Genomic DNA, 17655 nt, shown 5'->3' with positions numbered 1-17655 from the left:
TGATACCTCCTAAAATAGTTATTACTTTACATTTCCCATATGTCTACTTTATGTTGGCATCATTTTGAAAATGTCATTAGATTTTTTTAGAACGTAAGAAGGCTTAGACTTCTTAATAAAATTTCCAAAACCCACTTTTTGATTTTCCAAACTTTCTTAACCCCTCCCCGATGCACCCCTAGAGTAGAAACTCGTAATAAGTGACCCCATTTTGGAAACTATAATGAGTTTTGTTGATTTTTGATCGCTCTATATTGCGCTTTTTGTGAGGCAAGGTAACCAAACAATTGCTGTTTTGGCACAGTTTTTATTTTTGTTTTTTACAATGTCCATCTGACAGGTTAGAGCATGTGCTGTTTTGATAGAGCATTTTGTTACAGACGCGACACTATCAAATATCTAACTTTTTTGTTTGTTTCTATTCTACATAATAAAGCATTTAAAAAAATTATGTTTTTGTGTCTCCATTTTTTGAATCCCTTAATTTTTTATATTTTTCTGCAGATCATCTTGTGTAAGAGCTCATTTTTTGCAGGAAGTTTTTATTGGTACCATATTTGGATACATATGATTTTTTTCATTATTCAATATTACAGTTTATGGGACAAGGTGACCCAAAAATTGGTTGTTTTGGCACATAGAACCATTTGGCCCATCTAGTCTGCTGGTCGGCACAGTTTCTGTTTAATTTTTTTTTTATGGTGTTCACCTGAGGGGTTAGGTCATGTGACTTTTTTTGAGCTGGTTGTTACAGACACGGCGATAACTAATATGTCTACTTTGTTATTTCGTTTTGCACAATAAAAGCATTTTTGAAACAAAAAAGTTATGTTTTAATGTCTCCATGTTGTGAGTTTTTTTTATTTTTTTAGGTGATTGTCTTAGGTAGGGTCTCATTTTTTGCAGGATGAGGGGACGGTTTGATTGGTAGCATTTTGGGATGCATACGACTTTTTGATCGCTTGGTGTTGCACTTTATGTGATGTAAGATGACAAAAAAATAGCTTTTTTTTAAACAGTTTTCATATATATTTTTTTACTGTGTTTATCTGATGGGGTGGATTATGTGACATATTAAGAGAGCCAGTCGTTACTGATGGGGCGATGCCTAATATCTGTGTTATTTCAATTTTTTTTATTATAAAATCAGGGAAAGGGACTTTCTTTTAATTTTTTTTCTTGGAACTTTATTTTTTATTATTAAAAACACTTTTCTTTTCTTTTTTTTACTTTACTTCTGTTCCACTCTGGGACTTCAACTTTTGGAGGTTTGATCCCCCTCTGCAATGCATTGCCTGTTAGTGTATGACACTGAGTCATACACTAACAGGTTGCCAAGGAGACCGGGCCTGGGGCTGAATCTCCTCGGCCCCCGTAGAAGGCAGGTTCTGATGCCTCAGCAATCAGAACCCATCGGGTCCCCTTCACCGCAGAGTGGGAACCCGATAGGGACGCTCACCCGCCGCAAACACCTTCTATGCCGTGGTCAGCGGTGACCGCGGCATAGAAAGGGTTAGTCCGCTGGCGTCAGTTTTTACAGCGATGCCAGTGGATACAACAGTGACTGCTGTGCCCCCGCACTGATCGGGTGGTCAACAGAGCGGTGCCCACCCGATCAGCATGATGTAATAGTAAGTCAAATTGCGGGAAGTTACCTGCCGCTATGATGTACTAGTACGTCATTGGTCAGGAAGGGGTTAAAGGGGTTGTCTCAGTTCAGCAAGTGGCATTTATCTTGTGGCAAAAGTTAATACAAGCCACTTACTAATGTATTGTGATTGTCTGTGTTGCCTCCTTTGCTGGCTGGATTCATTTTTCCATCACATTATACAAACCTTGTTTCCATGGTTATGACCACCCTGCAATCCATCAGTGGTGGTCGTGCTTGCACACTAGCGCTGAAATCTTCTGGCAGGCTTTCGTCAGAGGAACAGCTTGCTGGAGTTCATGGGATCCAGTTATTTCTTTGTGAATGCAATCCGTTTTTGATGTTTGTGAAGAAAAACTGAAGAATATCAAACTACATCTCTTATCAACCATCAGTGAAAAAACGCACAATATAGAACATGTTGCAATTTTTCCTGAAAGCAAAGATGTGTAAAAAACGATGCTATGTGCTCAGAACACGCATCGAAACCATCCGCAAAACTCACTCGTGTGGAAGAGGCCTTATGTACTATGCACCTCAGCGACTCCATGTGCCGCCACTCCATGGCTGAGCTGGTGTAAAGATACCGCATACAGTTGATTGGGGAATAGTTAGGAGGGAGGACACTTCACAGTTGTATCCTACACTCCTCAACATTAAATTTGTAACACTAAGGCCCTATGCAGACGACCATATGGCCGCCATGTCATGCAGACTGGAAATAGCGGTCCGCAATACACTGTCACTAGCCGTGTCAACTCCAGAACCATTAACTTGAATGTAGATGAAATATAGAACATGTCCTATCTTTTGTGCTAGAGAGTCACGGACCCGAATGTCCGCGCAAGTGCTTCTGAGTGTTTCCGTGGGCTCCGATCCATGCCTCCGCACCGCAAAAGATAGGACATGCCCTATCTTTTGCTATATCTTGTGGATCATGGACCAATTTAAGTCAATGGGTGTACCGCACACAGCCAGTGCCCATGTGTTGCAGGCATTCAGTACGGGCATGGCGACCATATGGTTGTGTGAATGGACCCTAAGAAGGACAAGCTGTAATGTTAGGCGAATCGAGGTAGCAGCAGGTGTCACCAAGCTTTGCAAATGTTCAAATTTTCAAGCAACCAGCTCCAATCTGTGGAATGTTGGGGGGGATATAAAAGCCAGATTGAAAAGAAAGTTTTTTCGCCATATAAAACCTCAGAAATCAGGTCAAGTCATGTGGGATGATTGTGCAATGCCTTCTGTTCATTGTTGTGCCAGTGTCACGGCATCGGTGTTGTGCGCCATGCTGGTTGCCAGGGGCAACGCCTTGTCACAGCGTGTATGTGCTTTGCTCCCCATCTCCTGGTTCCTCCCCTGTCTGGTGCTGGAGGGGTTAACTTCCTGGATGGGTGTGGCCACTTGGTTTTTATCACCTGTGGCTTCCAGGCTGGAGTACAATTTGGTGCTGGAGCTTGCTCCTGTCCTGGGTGTTTTATCTGCCCAGTCCTTGAGGGTCACCTAGTGGGACATCGACGTCTCACCGATGTCATCCCACTACCCTTGCATATGTTTGGTGTTGTTTATGTATGGGAGGTTGTTGTCTTGTCTAGCTATTGTTACATGTCTGGTCTGTTGGTGTCTGTAGTCCAGCACGTTTGCCAGACATGTCCCCTGTGTTGTGTACCTCCGGAAGGGGGTCTCAGGGTTTCCCAGACGGGGAACCACAAGTCAATGTGCAGCTCTGCCGGAGGCCGCCATGCATCCTGTCTGCATGGGGGTCCGGTTGCCGTTGTTGTCACGGCAGGGAAGTGCGTGTTGTCTGTTGGCTCTTGCCTGCCGATTTAGTAGCGGTGCACTGTCTGTCCTTCCCTGGCAGCTAGGCCAGTGAGACTCTTGTTCATCCGTGTCTGGAAAGAACCGGTCGTCTCAGCCCCTTTCTCTATTTGAGGTTTTATCAGGGCGACTCATGGTCCTAGGTTTCCTGGATATGAGTCGTACTACCATCCAGGTCTGCTCATACGGTGAGGAGTTAGGGCGAGGATTAGGGACTCTATAGGAGGTGACCTGCTTCCTTATCCCAGCCTCTGGCCTTTTTTTCCCATCTGCTCCCCATTGTACGGTGGGGGTTTTTCCCCACTCGCCACCGTGACAGCCAGTTATCGCCACGTGTCACAAACTGAGAGGAACGGAATCCTAGAATTGAGAGACCTTGATTTATCTCTCCAGCAGATCACTATGTACCTAGGCTGGGATGTCAGCACTGTTCAAGGTTGTGTGTCCCAGTGGTTGGGAGAACAACAAGAAATTGGAATGAAAGCTGCCACGTTGATCCAGAGGAAGGCAAAAACCCTCATGAAGTAGAAGGCAATTTTCATAATTTTAGGGGGAAAAAATCCTTCCCAGCTCCAAATCAGGCAATCAGAATAACTCCCTGTATCGAAGACCTTTCTCCAGAAATCTAGTAACTATAACCTGTAATAATATTACACTCCAGAAATACATCAAGGCCCCTCTTTAGCTCTCTTAGTGAACTCACCATCACCACCTCCTCAGGCAGAGAGCTCCATAGTCTCACTGCTCTTACTGTAAAGAATCCTCTTCTATGGTTGTGTACAAACCTTCTTTCCTCCAGACGCAGAGGATGTCCCCTCGTCACAGTCACAGTCCTGATGTGTTTATACATAGTTATGAGATCGCCCCTTAGTCGTCCTTTTTCTAAAGTGAATAACCCTAATTTTTATAATCTTTCAGGGTACTGTAGTTGCCCCATTCCAGTTATTACTTTAGTTGCCCTCCTCTGAACCTTCTCCAGCTCTGCTATGTCTGCCTTGTTCACAGGAGCCCAGAACTGTACACAGTACTCCATGTGTGGTCTGACCAGTGATTTGTAAAGTGGCAGGACTATGTTCTCATCTATGTTATCCTATCTATAGGAAGTTAGATAAAGATCCAACAGAGGTTTTTACTAAAAATAATAAGGGCTAAGCCAAGCCGAGGCTATGAATCCACAATATCTGGTAACACCCCCCCCCCCCCCCCCCCATCTTTCATGCCTTTCCAAAAACACAAAGGTGAATTTCCACCTTCTTATTGCTGATATTAAAGGGAATCTGTCATAAAATTTATGCGGGCCTCACTGAACGCAGCATAAAGTAGTGACATAAATGCTGATGTCAGCGGTGTGTCACTCATGAGCTATTAGTAAGTGATTTCTGAGAGACAGCTTTATCATCATTGCAGCCCAGGCCTTGAGAAGAGTCAGATCTACCTGAGAAGAGTCCTGGTTATTCCTAATCTCCTGCTCTCTCCCCATCTGCTGATGATTGGCAGTTCTCTCCTAGAGAGGAAGGGAGAAAACTAGGTAGAAGCCGGTCAGTCATCAGCAGGTGGCAGGACTTCATGAATAACCAGGACTCTTCTCAGGTGGCCGGGACTCTTTTCCAGGCCCAGTCTGCAATGATTGTGATGTTGGTTCTCGGCAACCATTTACTTTTAACTTATAAATGACAGACCGCCGATATCCACTCACTTGTCTCTACTTTATTCTGCAGTTAGTATCGGCAGCACAAAGTTGATGACAGGTTCCCTTTAATTCTGTTACTTAAGGTCTGTGTTCCTGGCTAGATGGGTGCTTTCAACTGATTGTGAAACAAATGCCAGGGTACATTAAAGGGGTTATCCAGTATCTACAACAGCCCCCCATGTGTTGGGCCCCTCCATGGGAATATACTTACCCCACGCCCTGCGCCGCTCCTGGTCCCCGCACCGCCGCTGCTGCTACTCCCTGTACACGGATGAATATATCCAGTGTCGGGGGGGAGCAGCCAATGGCAGGCGGGGACAAGCCTCCCTAGTGTCACCCGTGATGCTAGGGAGGCTCGTCCCCGTCACCGCCTGACATTGGCTGCTCCCCCCGACACCGGATGTTTTAATCCGTGAACAGGGAGAAGCTGCAACAGCGGTGCGGGGACCAGGAGCGGCGCAGGGAGTGAGGTAAGTATATTACCACTGAGGGGCCCAACACATGGGGGGCTGTTGTAGATACTGGATAACCCCTTTAAGGATACCAGTGAAGTCTTGAAAATGATGAATAAAATCAGTTGCAAGTGGGGCTATTCCTGGCTTACATGTGATATGGTGGCCCTATATACTTCTATCCCACATGATAGGGCCTAAGTGATTATAACAGTTACACTGCTGAAATCAGGGAGTATTTATTCACAGCTACTAATTTTATTTTTAAACACAATTGTTTTGGGGGGTACTTTCACACTAGCGTTAGAGGAATCCGGTAGGCAGTTCCGTTGCCAGAACTGCCTGCCGGATCTGCAAATCCGTATACAAACGCATACTATTTCTTTGTGGATCCGTTTGACAAATGCATTGAAATACCGGATCCATCTCTCCGGTGTCATCCGGAAAAACGGATTCAGTATTTATTTTTTTCACATTTTTAAAGGTCTGTGCATGCTCAGACCGGAAACTGGATCCGTTTTTCCAGAACATTTGGTACCAGATTCGGCATTAATACATTTCAATGGAAAATAATGCTGGATCCGGCATTCCGGCAAGTGTTTCGGAATTTTGGCAATCCAGAAAAAGTGACTGAACTGAAGACATCCTGATCCATACTGAACGGAATGCTCTCCATTCAGAATGCATTAGGACAAAACTGAAGCGTTTTTATCCGGTATTGAGCCCCTAGGACGGAACTCAATGCCGGAAAAGAATAACGCTAGTGTGAAAGTAGCCTTTGAATTACAGGGCTGTGCGGTGGGGGCATGCGTTTCCCCTTCTTTAGCAAATATTTACATGTATTAGTAGAAGAAAAGATATATTTATAATCCTGGCAATCCGTTTGTGGGGGACATGATGGAATGCTAAATGAAAGCCTTTAAGGGGCATTCCGTTTTGCATTCTGTCATAATAGAAAACTATGGGCAGCATAACAGATCCGTCTGGTTATCGTTATGCATATTCATGGAAACCAGACGGATCCGTTATGCTTCCCATAGACTTCTATTATGACGGAATGCCTCTTAAAGGAATTCCTCCACTGCCTGAACCTGAAAATGTCGGGTTCACTCATCCCTAGTCAGAAGCTATAGATGGAGCCTCTAACATTGCATTATCCAGTAAGGCTACGTCTACATGACAACATTTGTCGCGCGACATTATGTTGCACTAATGTCGCGCGACAATTTTTATAATGGCAGTCTATGGTGTCGCACTGCAACATGCTGCGACTGCGACGCAACAGTCGCAGAAAATCCATTTGAGATGGATTTTTCTGCAACTGTTGCGTCGCAGTCACAGCATGTTGCATGTTGCAGTGCGACACTATAGACTGTCATTATAAAAATTGTCGCGCGACATTGGTGCAACAAAATGTTGCGCTACAAATGTTGCAGATTAGTTGTGCCCTATATGACGCACGACTTATTGTCGTCGTGTAGACGTAGCCTTACTCCACAAAAATGTCTCTATAACAACAAATAGCGGCCATGTAAGAATATAGGAAATGTAGTGTTTAGCCCCCCCCCCATGCAGTAATCAGTACTATCGAATTGTAGCCATCATTAAAAGATATCTTCTGATGTTACATGTATCTAACACCTTGTGCAGTCTGTTATCTCCAGGAGTAATTTGTAGCCAGGAGGAATGCTATCCTAAGTAATATGGTGTTGCCAAGTCTCTACCTAATGACCTTTCACTTGTACCATTGTACCATCCTCGCCAACGTCGGTTGCTTGTGGGTTTGGACTTGTGCCGGTTCATGTTGCTCCATGAATACTGTTCCCGGTTACTTGTGGTGTGAATTGTGCCAATTTGTACTCTATTTTTTTGACCTTCTCATGGATTGTATTTGCTCTGCTAGAGTCTGTATGGAGCGCCTCTGTCTGTCTGTGTGCCGGCTTCAGTCTGTATACACCTGTACCATAGACTTCTCCTACGATACCTGAAGAAAGTACGTCAAGACTCCGTCACCAAAACTAATTCCTGCTACTATACTACCAAAAATTACTGCTACAAAAAAAAGAGAAATCAGCATGAAAATTACTTTGCAAATTCTGTTTGGAAACCCTCACCCGTGCGCAGGTACCTGCATAAGACCTTCCTTTATATATCTCCTAAAGAATACATAATACAGAATGGTGGAGAGCCACACTGAGTAGTGAACAATCCTATTCAATATATAGGATAGTGATATGGCTTTTACTCTATAGCAGGGATCAGCAGCCTCTGGCACTACAGCTGTTCTGAAACTACAACTCCCAGAATCCTGCTTTCACTTCTATGGGAGTTGAGTAAGACTGCATGCTGGAAGTTGTAGTTCCACAGCATCTGGAGTGCGGAAGGTAGCTCACCCCTGCTTTATAGTGTTAACTGTCGGTGATTATACTAGGAGATCCTGGTGCCACTAGTGCAAAATAGCTTCTAAGGGCTCTTTCACAAGAGCGTGTCCCTTGCGCGAATCACACTCCGTGCTAGAGAGGGATCGTGCGTTCTGGACTTATGATTGATAATGCTGCGTGGCCTTTCTGTAACGGAATCATACTGCGATAAGGCTGTCAGTATGATTCCGTTACATACAGTACCCTCGGGGGCTACTATTGTTATTTGAATCTTCCTTCTTTATTACTGGTGTCAGCACTCCTCCCATTCGGCACAGGTGGTTTTAATCACACAGGATTGCATATAGTGGTCATTGACCTGTAGCTCCTGATAGTAATGGACATGCTGTGTTAGACAGCTGTTCACATGGTGCAGTACTGTGCGGTGGCCTTTGTTTTTGTGGTGCTGTTCTGGTGGGTTGGTGGGACCCAGTGCCATGGGTGGCATCGTCAGACAGCATGGTTGCTGCTTTGACTCCTGGGTCCCGCCGCCTACCAGGATATCGCCGCTTTGTCATCGCACCGTGCTGCGCCCTTTTGTCAGAGTAGGTCCCACTCAATAGAGGCTTCCTTGACGTGGTGAGTGGGCTTATGCCTTTTGATCAAAATGTACACTAATGCCTCTTGTACAGCATGCAATACGGGGGGCTGTACACTTTTTAGGTCAAAGCCAAGCACTGTGGATGTGCGACCCAGTTCTTTTTTCTCCCCCATATAATTGTTATTTGAATCTTCCTTCTTTATTACTGGTGTCAGCACTCCTCCCATTCGGCACAGGTGGTTTTAATCACACAGGATTGCATATAGTGGTCATTGACCTGTAGCTCCTGATAGTAATGGACATGCTGTGTTAGACAGCTGTTCACATGGTGCAGTACTGTGCGGTGGCCTTTGTTTTTGTGGTGCTGTTCTGGTGGGTTGGTGGGACCCAGTGCCATGGGTGGCATCGTCAGACAGCATGGTTGCTGCTTTGACTCCTGGGTCCCGCCGCCTACCAGGATATCGCCGCTTTGTCATCGCACCGTGCTGCGCCCTTTTGTCAGAGTAGGTCCCACTCAATAGAGGCTTCCTTGACGTGGTGAGTGGGCTTATGCCTTTTGATCAAAATGTACACTAATGCCTCTTGTACAGCATGCAATACGGGGGGCTGTACACTTTTTAGGTCAAAGCCAAGCACTGTGGATGTGCGACCCAGTTCTTTTTTCTCCCCCATATAACTACTATTGTAGAAGAGATTCAGAGATGCCATGCCCCTCTTCAGTCAGGGCCGAAAACAGGGCTGGACTAGGAATTTAAAGTGGGCCCGGGATATAATCTAAAAGTGGCCTCATGTTGTAGGCGGCTCCAAAGGGGCAGAAGACCCTGCAACACAAGTAGGCAGGTCAAGCAATACCATAGTGCAACACAAAATACTGCCCCAGAAGAGCCAAATGCCACAGTGCAACACAAAATACTTCCCCAGAACTGCTTTTTTTTTTTGGTCGTCAGCACCAGGATGAATGGCGATACATTAAATTCAAGATGGTCTGTAGGGTCTATGGCCAGCCTGCCTCTGGACTAAAAAGAAGTATATCCTTAGGTTTAATGATGAGAGGCCACAATAATCCTACTCATTAATATGATTCCAGAACAAGGATAGAAGTAGTTGCACTGCCTGTAGTCTGACCATAAACCTTTATGGAGTGTTTGCCTTCTAATTGATAGTGCGGTACCTCGTCATATACCGATGCTTGAGATGCGGCCAAGCCATCTTACATCCAGCTGTGACTCCCACAGCACGCGCAGTACTGCGAATCCGCGGCTGTAGTTATCGCCATTGTAAACAAGGTCATTTTTTACAACAACACACAATGCATCATCCTCAGACAGTACATTATCTATGCGTTAAGTGGGTATTCCCTGTATATGGATCATTTACCATTTATTGCAGGAGATAACAGTTTGCTTTGCCTTTCTGCTTGCTTTCCTTGCAAATGGTGCATCAGTAATGGACAGTGTGGGTGGATATTCTCCCTGTCCCTCCCTCCCCTTACAGAAAAATATGATTACTATGGTAAAGCCAGGGTCGCTCCGAAGTTTAGAGATCGGAGTAAGCGGTGAAGATGAAGGACAGCTTATGTTCCAAGGGGACATCTATTAAGGTGAGGTGAAGAAGGCGTAAAGGTAGATAATGCCCCCTCCTCCTCCACCCCCCTGCCCCCCCCCCCCCAAAAAAGGACATACTGGTGACATGTATTTTGTGTTTCCAACAGTGTCGGCTATATACTGCTTATATTACTTGAGGTAGAATCAGGGGTGCACCACCAATGAGGCCTCAGACAGCACCAGGTAGGTACAAGAGGGGGGCAGCTGAAGGGAAGGGGTTAGGTTAAGAAATTGGCATTGGGGAAGGAGGGGCGCGCTTTCAGTGTTCACCTCAGGCAGCAGAAAGACTAGGTGCACCCCTTTTATTTAGTATTTTGGCTCCATAGCAGTTTCTGTTTGTGTGGAGCCATGAAATGGCGCCCATAGAAGTCTGTGGGCCCGTGCTGTACCTTTATAAGCCCAGATTTCACGTTGGACAAACCGTTTTTCCCCACTGATTCATTCACCGTCTCCTGGGCTTTGTCACATGCATGAGGCCTCTTTAACAAGATTAGTATGAATGGTTTGATTTTTATTATTTTTTTTCGGAAACCGTGCCATACCCATCCACGTTCTGTTACTGGTATCGCGTCCCAGCCCAGTTCAATTGAATACCAGACCCAGTTCTTTACAAAAGTGGTGCTTTTTTTTTGTTGTTGAAAATTTGAATATATATTTGTATAATGTGCGTGCGTGTCATTCTTTTCTAGAACAGATGTCAGTCTTGCAGTGCTGGCAGGCTGTGGCATCACCATGCACAATCAGCTAACGCTCCTGCTGTCCATTTCCTCATCTCCAGGTCCTGTACTGTGAAAATAAAAAGCCCTGTTTTGGTTGCATGTCGCAAATAGTAATAGGATTACTCCCATGACGTATACCGTCTTCAGAAATGGTTTGATACTTTTATTCTGAATTATTTCACTAAGAGATGTACAGATAATACAGCAATAATGTAGAACTGACACAAATCAATTTCACATTCATTTTAATAAAGGGGATGTGTCACAAAACATATTCTACATTTTTCAAACCAGCACCTGGATCTGAATACTTTTGTAATTGCATGTAATTAAAAATGTTGTATAGCCAGTGAGCTATTGAATAAAATGTATCTGTATAGCGCCACCTGCTGTTTGTTATTTTCCTTATATTTGGTCCCTCTCACTGAGCTGGTCACACATGCTCAGTTCAAATCTTCAGCTGCCACCGGCCATATGTTCTATTAGAAGCTGTGGCAGTTACAGGGAGAGAGCTGCAGCAGAAAGGACACGGCCCCCGAGCTTCCAGGCTGAAGATAATGTAGCAGAACAATTGGAGCAATGATCTCTGGACCCATGTGAGGTACAGGGCAGGTTCTAGCTTTGTTAGAAAGAGGTTGTCATGTGCTATATGATATTTGATTTAAATTTTTTACATCAATTATGACATGATCCCTTTAAATTAGGGCGGGTTCTCACCAGCATTAAGTATTCCGTTATTTCTTTCAGTTATAACGGAAGACAATGGAATTGTAAGACGGAATTCAAACAGGAAACCATTGATCCGTCATAATAGAGGTCTATGGGCAAACATAACAGATCCGTCTGGTTTCCGTCATACAGGACGCCAAAAAAAAAAGTCCTGTCCACAGGTTTCCGTTTCAAAATCCGTCTTACAATTCCGTTATTTTCTGTTATAACCATGTTATACCAGAAAGCAATAACAGAATTCCTAACGCTGATGCGAACCTGCCCTTAGTAGATCTAGCAGGTGGCTAGGGGGAACGTGCCCCAGTTTTATTTTACTCACTTATATAGCACTGACATTTTCCGCAGCTCTTTACAGACATTATCATCGCTCCTTCTCCCCAGTGGGGCTCACGGTCTAAATTCCCTATCAGTCTTTGTAGTGTGGGAGGAAACCGGAGAACCCGGAGGAAACCCATGCAAATACAGGGATAACTTACAAACTCCATGCAGATGTTGTCCTTGGTCGGATTTGCTGCAGGGCACCAGTGCTGCCCACTGAGACACCATGCTGCCCATATGCATGCGGTTGCTGGATTAGCTCTTACAATGCATTAGCCAGGGTAAATGCAAAGCAGTGAAATTCTTCAAAGGGGTTCTCCGGGATTAGAAAAAACATGGCAGAATTTTTCCAAAAAGAGTATCACCCCTGTTCACAGGTTGTGACTGGTGTTGCATCTCAGCTCCATTGGAGTCACTGGGGCAGAGCTGCAATACTGCACATAACCTGTGGACAGGGCCGGTGCTGTTTTTGGATGTAAGCAGCCATTTGTTGTCTAATCGTGGACAATTCTTTTAAGTTATTGAAATTATTCTTTTTTTCTGTGGAATAACATGTGATCTCATAGACGATTTAGTAAAATTTGTATTTCATTCATATAAATTCCTGCTCATTCTGGGCTGTGAAGTCCAGCAGGCGGTCCTATCAGTGACTGACAGCTATCTCTGTATACACAGTCCTAGAGGGGCGGCTGTCAGTCACTGATAGTGTAATGACGGCGTCACGCAAAGGGAGGGAAAAGGGAAGGCCCTGCCCAAGGGAGAGGGAAAGGTGGTGACCCCTGACTCACCTTGCGGCTGGCACCTGACTGCCCTGACGTCCCTAGACGGGTTCCTCACCCGTACGCCGATCACGTGCCTAAACCCTGGCTTTCCCTAAGATGAGCCCTAGATAGTGAACGGGCCGGTGGGATCACTAGTCCGCACCACTGACACTAAGAGGGAAACACCAGGGAGAGGAAGATACAATACAGACAAACATATAATCCCAGGTGGGCGACCACAGCAGACCACAAAGGCCCAACAGGGATCCGGAGGGTAACGTTCTGGAACAACAACCAGGGAACGCAGCAACACAGCTCCAGTGGGTCAGTATAGAAGTCTAGGCAGGAAGCTCTATATCTGGCAACCAGAGAAGTGTGAGAGGGGAATATAAGGAGGTTGGAAGTGCTGGACAAGGAACAGCTGAGGAGAAGCTGAGGAGAAGGAGCTACGGATCCCTGAGTGAGCCAAAAAGGGTTGCAAAGCAAACCCAGAAAGCTACCATAAGGAAACAGCCCTATCTTTCTACATAGAGCACGCAGCCAACCTCTGCGACTTCCTGACCCCGGGTATAATCGAGTCAGGCGTGGTTCTTGACACCCTCGTGACAGATAGGACCAATTTCTGGACCTCGAAGCCCAGAATGAGCGGGAATTTATATGAATGAAATGCAAGTTTTACTAAATCGTCTATGAGATCACATCAACGGTTTTACTAAATCTTTTCCCACAAAACTATATATTAATCTGCTCAGCTTCTCCTGTTCTATAACATGCTGTCTGCAGATTATTTGGGATTTTCATGGTGACAGGTTCCTTTTAAAGTGACCCTAGTAAAGAAAACTAAAAGTAGCCTCAATGTTGTAGGTGGGGCAACACAAGTAGAAGGGACCAATACAAGCTGGCAGAGTCAGTAATACCACAGAACCAAATATCACAGTTCAGTATGAAGTACCTACCCAGAAGCTGTCCCTCTGTGGTGGCCATCAATAGCTGCCACATTCTGTCCTCCTCCAGTTGTCTCTAATATGGAGCAGAGGACTTAGGAGGTGAGATGTGGGCCACGCCCTAAGCCAGCCCTACCTTCAGCATACTGCCTAGACTTCCTCTAATAATGACCCCTTAAGTGCCCTCAGTAGTATGTACCCTGCCACTGACTGAGTGAGGAGGGGTCGGGTGGCCATGTGGGTATCGGCCCACCAGAAGAATTCCCTGTAGGGTCTATGGCCATCCCGTCCCTGATGCTGGCTAAGATACAGGCAGTCCAAAAATGTGTCAAAGTTTATACTTAATTGTGCCAAACTTTTGAGCACTGTTTTGGCACGCAGGGGGAGATTAATATTTTGCATCACTTTTTGTGGAGTAAAAAAGTCACAAACACCCTGTTTGCTGCTTTTTAAACACCACTTGTGCAAGTGGCGTTTCTGTGCTCCCCTCGCCACTTTCTGAAAAGGGGGCATCGCAAGGACGGAAATGAGCGGGGCCAGAGGGCCCCACGCATTCATGTTCATTTGCATTTTTTTTTTAGGGCCGAGCTGCCGTAGATTTCATTCTGGCACACGGCCTGTCTGACAATGCGCCTAATATATTACATGGTCTGCTCTCCCCCAGCGTGTGCAGCTAAAGTCATGCCCCCTTCCCCTAAGACATGGCCCTTTCTCACTAAACCACACTCACGTTCAGAGCCAGACACACTTAGTAAATGTGGCACATGGCATGTTGCCACGCAATTCTTGCTAAATTTGAGACTGGCACATTTATGTTAGCAAATCTGCTCCTAGGTCTGCAGAAATTGTGGGTGGCATGTTTGCTTTTATATGCTCATCGATGGATGCATGATCCACAGGTATCTAAACTGCATGTCATATGCCCCTAATTTTCCTCAGCCGAGCAAATTCAGAACTGGAGAGCAATTCAATCATGCAGACTTCAAAGATAAAATTCATACTGCTGCTTAGTGAGTCACTGAGTAAGTCATACTCACGACTCATAGATGAAACATCTCCATATCTTTTTATTTCATACAAAATCACTGGTTTCATTGGGTAGATTGTAATATGTGAAGGACATCGAGCACAACATCTTCTTCGCCTCCTCCCCACCACATGACGCTTTGGGAGACTCTGCCCCATTACTCATGCGTATGACATAATGACTCACTAAACAGCAGTATGGATTCTGTCTTTGAAGTCCTCATCATTAAATCATTAGGTGGAGGTCCACTTCTGGACTTATCGATAAGTGCGGTGGCTCTATTTTGGACTGTACAGCATGTCTACCGTCACTTCCTTGAAATCCAAATAAAATGCTGCACTACTGTTATCGTGCGACCACACGGTCAGGTTTCATGATGCAGTTTTGGAAGTCAAAACCAGGAGTGGATCATAAGAGGCGAGAAAATATAAAAGGACAGATACAACTTTTTTAATTCACTCTTGGTTTTGGCTTCCAAAACTGCATCAAGAAACCACACGCTTAGACCCAAAGTATATAGTAACGTAATATGTAATGTAGGGAACTGTGTATTAATGAAGAGTTTTTACACCAGTAAGGCCTCATTCACATTTCCGTATCCATTAAAAAAAAATCAGTTTGTGTTTCATCTGTGAAAATGTCCGTGATGGATCTATGTTTGGACTGTGTGTCAATTTTTTGCCCTCCATGTGTCACCTGTATTCCAGACACTACTACGCTGAGAATTCATTTCCAAGGCATCTCCTATCAGTGATCAGTGAAAAACAGACCAAACACAGATGCCATCAGCTTTGCATGTTTTTTTCATGGATTCATAGACTATAATTATTGGCCGTATTTGGTCCGCATCACAGACCAAAGTAGCGCATGTCCCCATGATTTTTTTTACCTGACCTACACTGATGTGCGAACAGACATATTAAATGTATGGGTACGTGTGCTGTCCGCAGATAAGCAGGGAAAAATAGAAATGTGAACGGGGCCTCAGGCAGAGTGCGCTTTATTCACTTTGCCTTATGAGAGTCAATTCTAACATCTTCTCATGCAGTACATTTGTCAACACTACAATAATACTGTATCTGTAACATAAACACTGTATATTAAATATTTATTTTCTCATTTCAGAACCTGCCCAGCTGTATATCGGTGTCCACATCTTTAGGATCCCTGAAAATCAGGAACCATGGAGCCAAACTCCACATCCTTAAGTCATAGCAATGGGACAAACTACTTGAAAGTTCACAACCTTTGGGAGGTTATAACCATTGCCACAGTCAGTGCAGTTGTCAGCCTGATAACCATAGTAGGAAATATCCTTGTGATGGTTTCCTTCAAGGTGAACAGCCAGCTGAAGACCGTGAACAATTATTACCTTCTGAGCTTGGCCTGTGCTGACCTCATCATCGGCATCTTCTCAATGAATCTCTACACATCTTACATTTTAATTGGGAAGTGGTCCTTGGGTAGCCTGGCTTGTGACCTTTGGCTTGCTCTGGATTACGTGGCTAGCAATGCCTCTGTAATGAACCTGTTAGTGATTAGTTTTGACCGGTACTTTTCTATAACACGACCATTAACTTACAGGGCAAAACGCACGCCTAAGAGGGCCGGGATCATGATTGGACTGGCTTGGTTTATTTCCTTCATTTTGTGGGCTCCAGCAATCCTCTGCTGGCAATATTTTGTTGGGGAGCGCACAGTGCCCCCTGAAGAATGTCAGATACAGTTCCTTTATGAACCAATAATCACTTTTGGAACGGCCATTGCTGCCTTTTATATCCCAGTGTCTGTCATGACCATTTTATATTGCCGTATCTATAAAGAGACAGAAAAACGCACCAAAGATCTGGCTGAGTTGCAGGGCTCTGAGTCAGTGGCTGATTTTGAGATGATGAGGCCACAGGGGGCGCTGCTAAGATCCTGTTTCAGCTGCAAGCAGCAGACACTCACCAAAAGAGAACGGTGCCAGGCATCATGGTCATCATCCAGCCGCAGTACTTCCGCTACGGTCAAGATCTCCCATAGTCCCAACATCTGCAACGAGTGGGCTAAAGAAGATCAACTGACTACCTGCAGCAGCTACCCATCTTCAGACGATGAGGACAAGCAGGTGAAAGAAGCTGTCTTCCAGGGTGCCTATAAGAACCAAACTGCAGCTCAAAAGGAAGAAGAAACCAAGCATATCCTCACAAAAGAGCAGCCGGTGCTAAATGATTATGACAACGAAAGATTCTTCCTAACACCGGGTAAAAGTCAATCACAAAAGAGTCAAAAGTGCGTGTCTTACAAATTTAGAATTGTTGTGAACGATGATGGATCTCAGGAGGTCAATAATGGGTGCAGAAAAGTAAAAATCACCCCTTGCTCATCCATGTCCAAGGGACACTCTTTGAGAAGCTTGGATCCCACCTTCAGCAACCACATGACCAAGCGCAAGAGGATGGTGCTCATCAAAGAGCGCAAAGCAGCGCAGACACTAAGTGCTATTCTCCTGGCCTTTATCATCACGTGGACTCCTTACAACATCATGGTTCTGGTTTCAACCTTTTGCTCCAACTGCATCCCATCCTCGCTCTGGCACCTGGGCTACTGGTTGTGCTATGTGAATAGTACAGTCAACCCCATTTGCTATGCTCTTTGCAACAAAACCTTTCGTAAGACATTTAAAATGTTGCTGCTATGTCGCTGGAAAAAAAAAAGCGTGGAGGAGAAACTGTACTGGTATGGACAGCATCCTCCGAGTCATAACAAGCTGCCTTGAAGGCGGTAGACTCAAGCAATGTATTGTGGCAAGAGCTGGGGATCTATGCTGCAGTCAAGTCATAGCAGAACTGGGGACTATTGAACGACTAGTACTGTGTCGTAGAGATGCACTTTCCCCCCTTTTATAAATGCTGTGTTGACTGTTGACCACATTGCTGTGTTTGGCCAATTCTGTATGTATGCATTTGTGGTGAACGGTGGAAATTATACACCCTGTCAAG

At 45.0% G+C, this 17655-nt stretch overlaps 1 protein-coding gene across 1 annotated transcript; it reads left to right on the top strand.

Annotated features, from left to right (window-relative positions):
• The first annotated feature begins 15854 nt into the window (after nucleotides 1–15854).
• On the top strand, nucleotides 15855–17432 carry CHRM5 (cholinergic receptor muscarinic 5). The gene has a single exon (XM_044272702.1). The coding sequence runs from the start codon at nucleotides 15855–15857 to the stop codon at nucleotides 17430–17432; it is 1578 nt and encodes a 525-aa protein (XP_044128637.1).
• The last annotated feature ends 223 nt before the right edge of the window (nucleotides 17433–17655 follow it).

Source organism: Bufo gargarizans, chromosome 11, assembly GCF_014858855.1.
Source record: "Bufo gargarizans isolate SCDJY-AF-19 chromosome 11, ASM1485885v1, whole genome shotgun sequence".
NCBI classification, from domain to species: domain Eukaryota; kingdom Metazoa; phylum Chordata; class Amphibia; order Anura; family Bufonidae; genus Bufo; species Bufo gargarizans.
The sequence above is the reverse complement of the archived record's forward strand: the minus strand, read 5'-3'. Positions and strand labels throughout refer to the sequence as shown.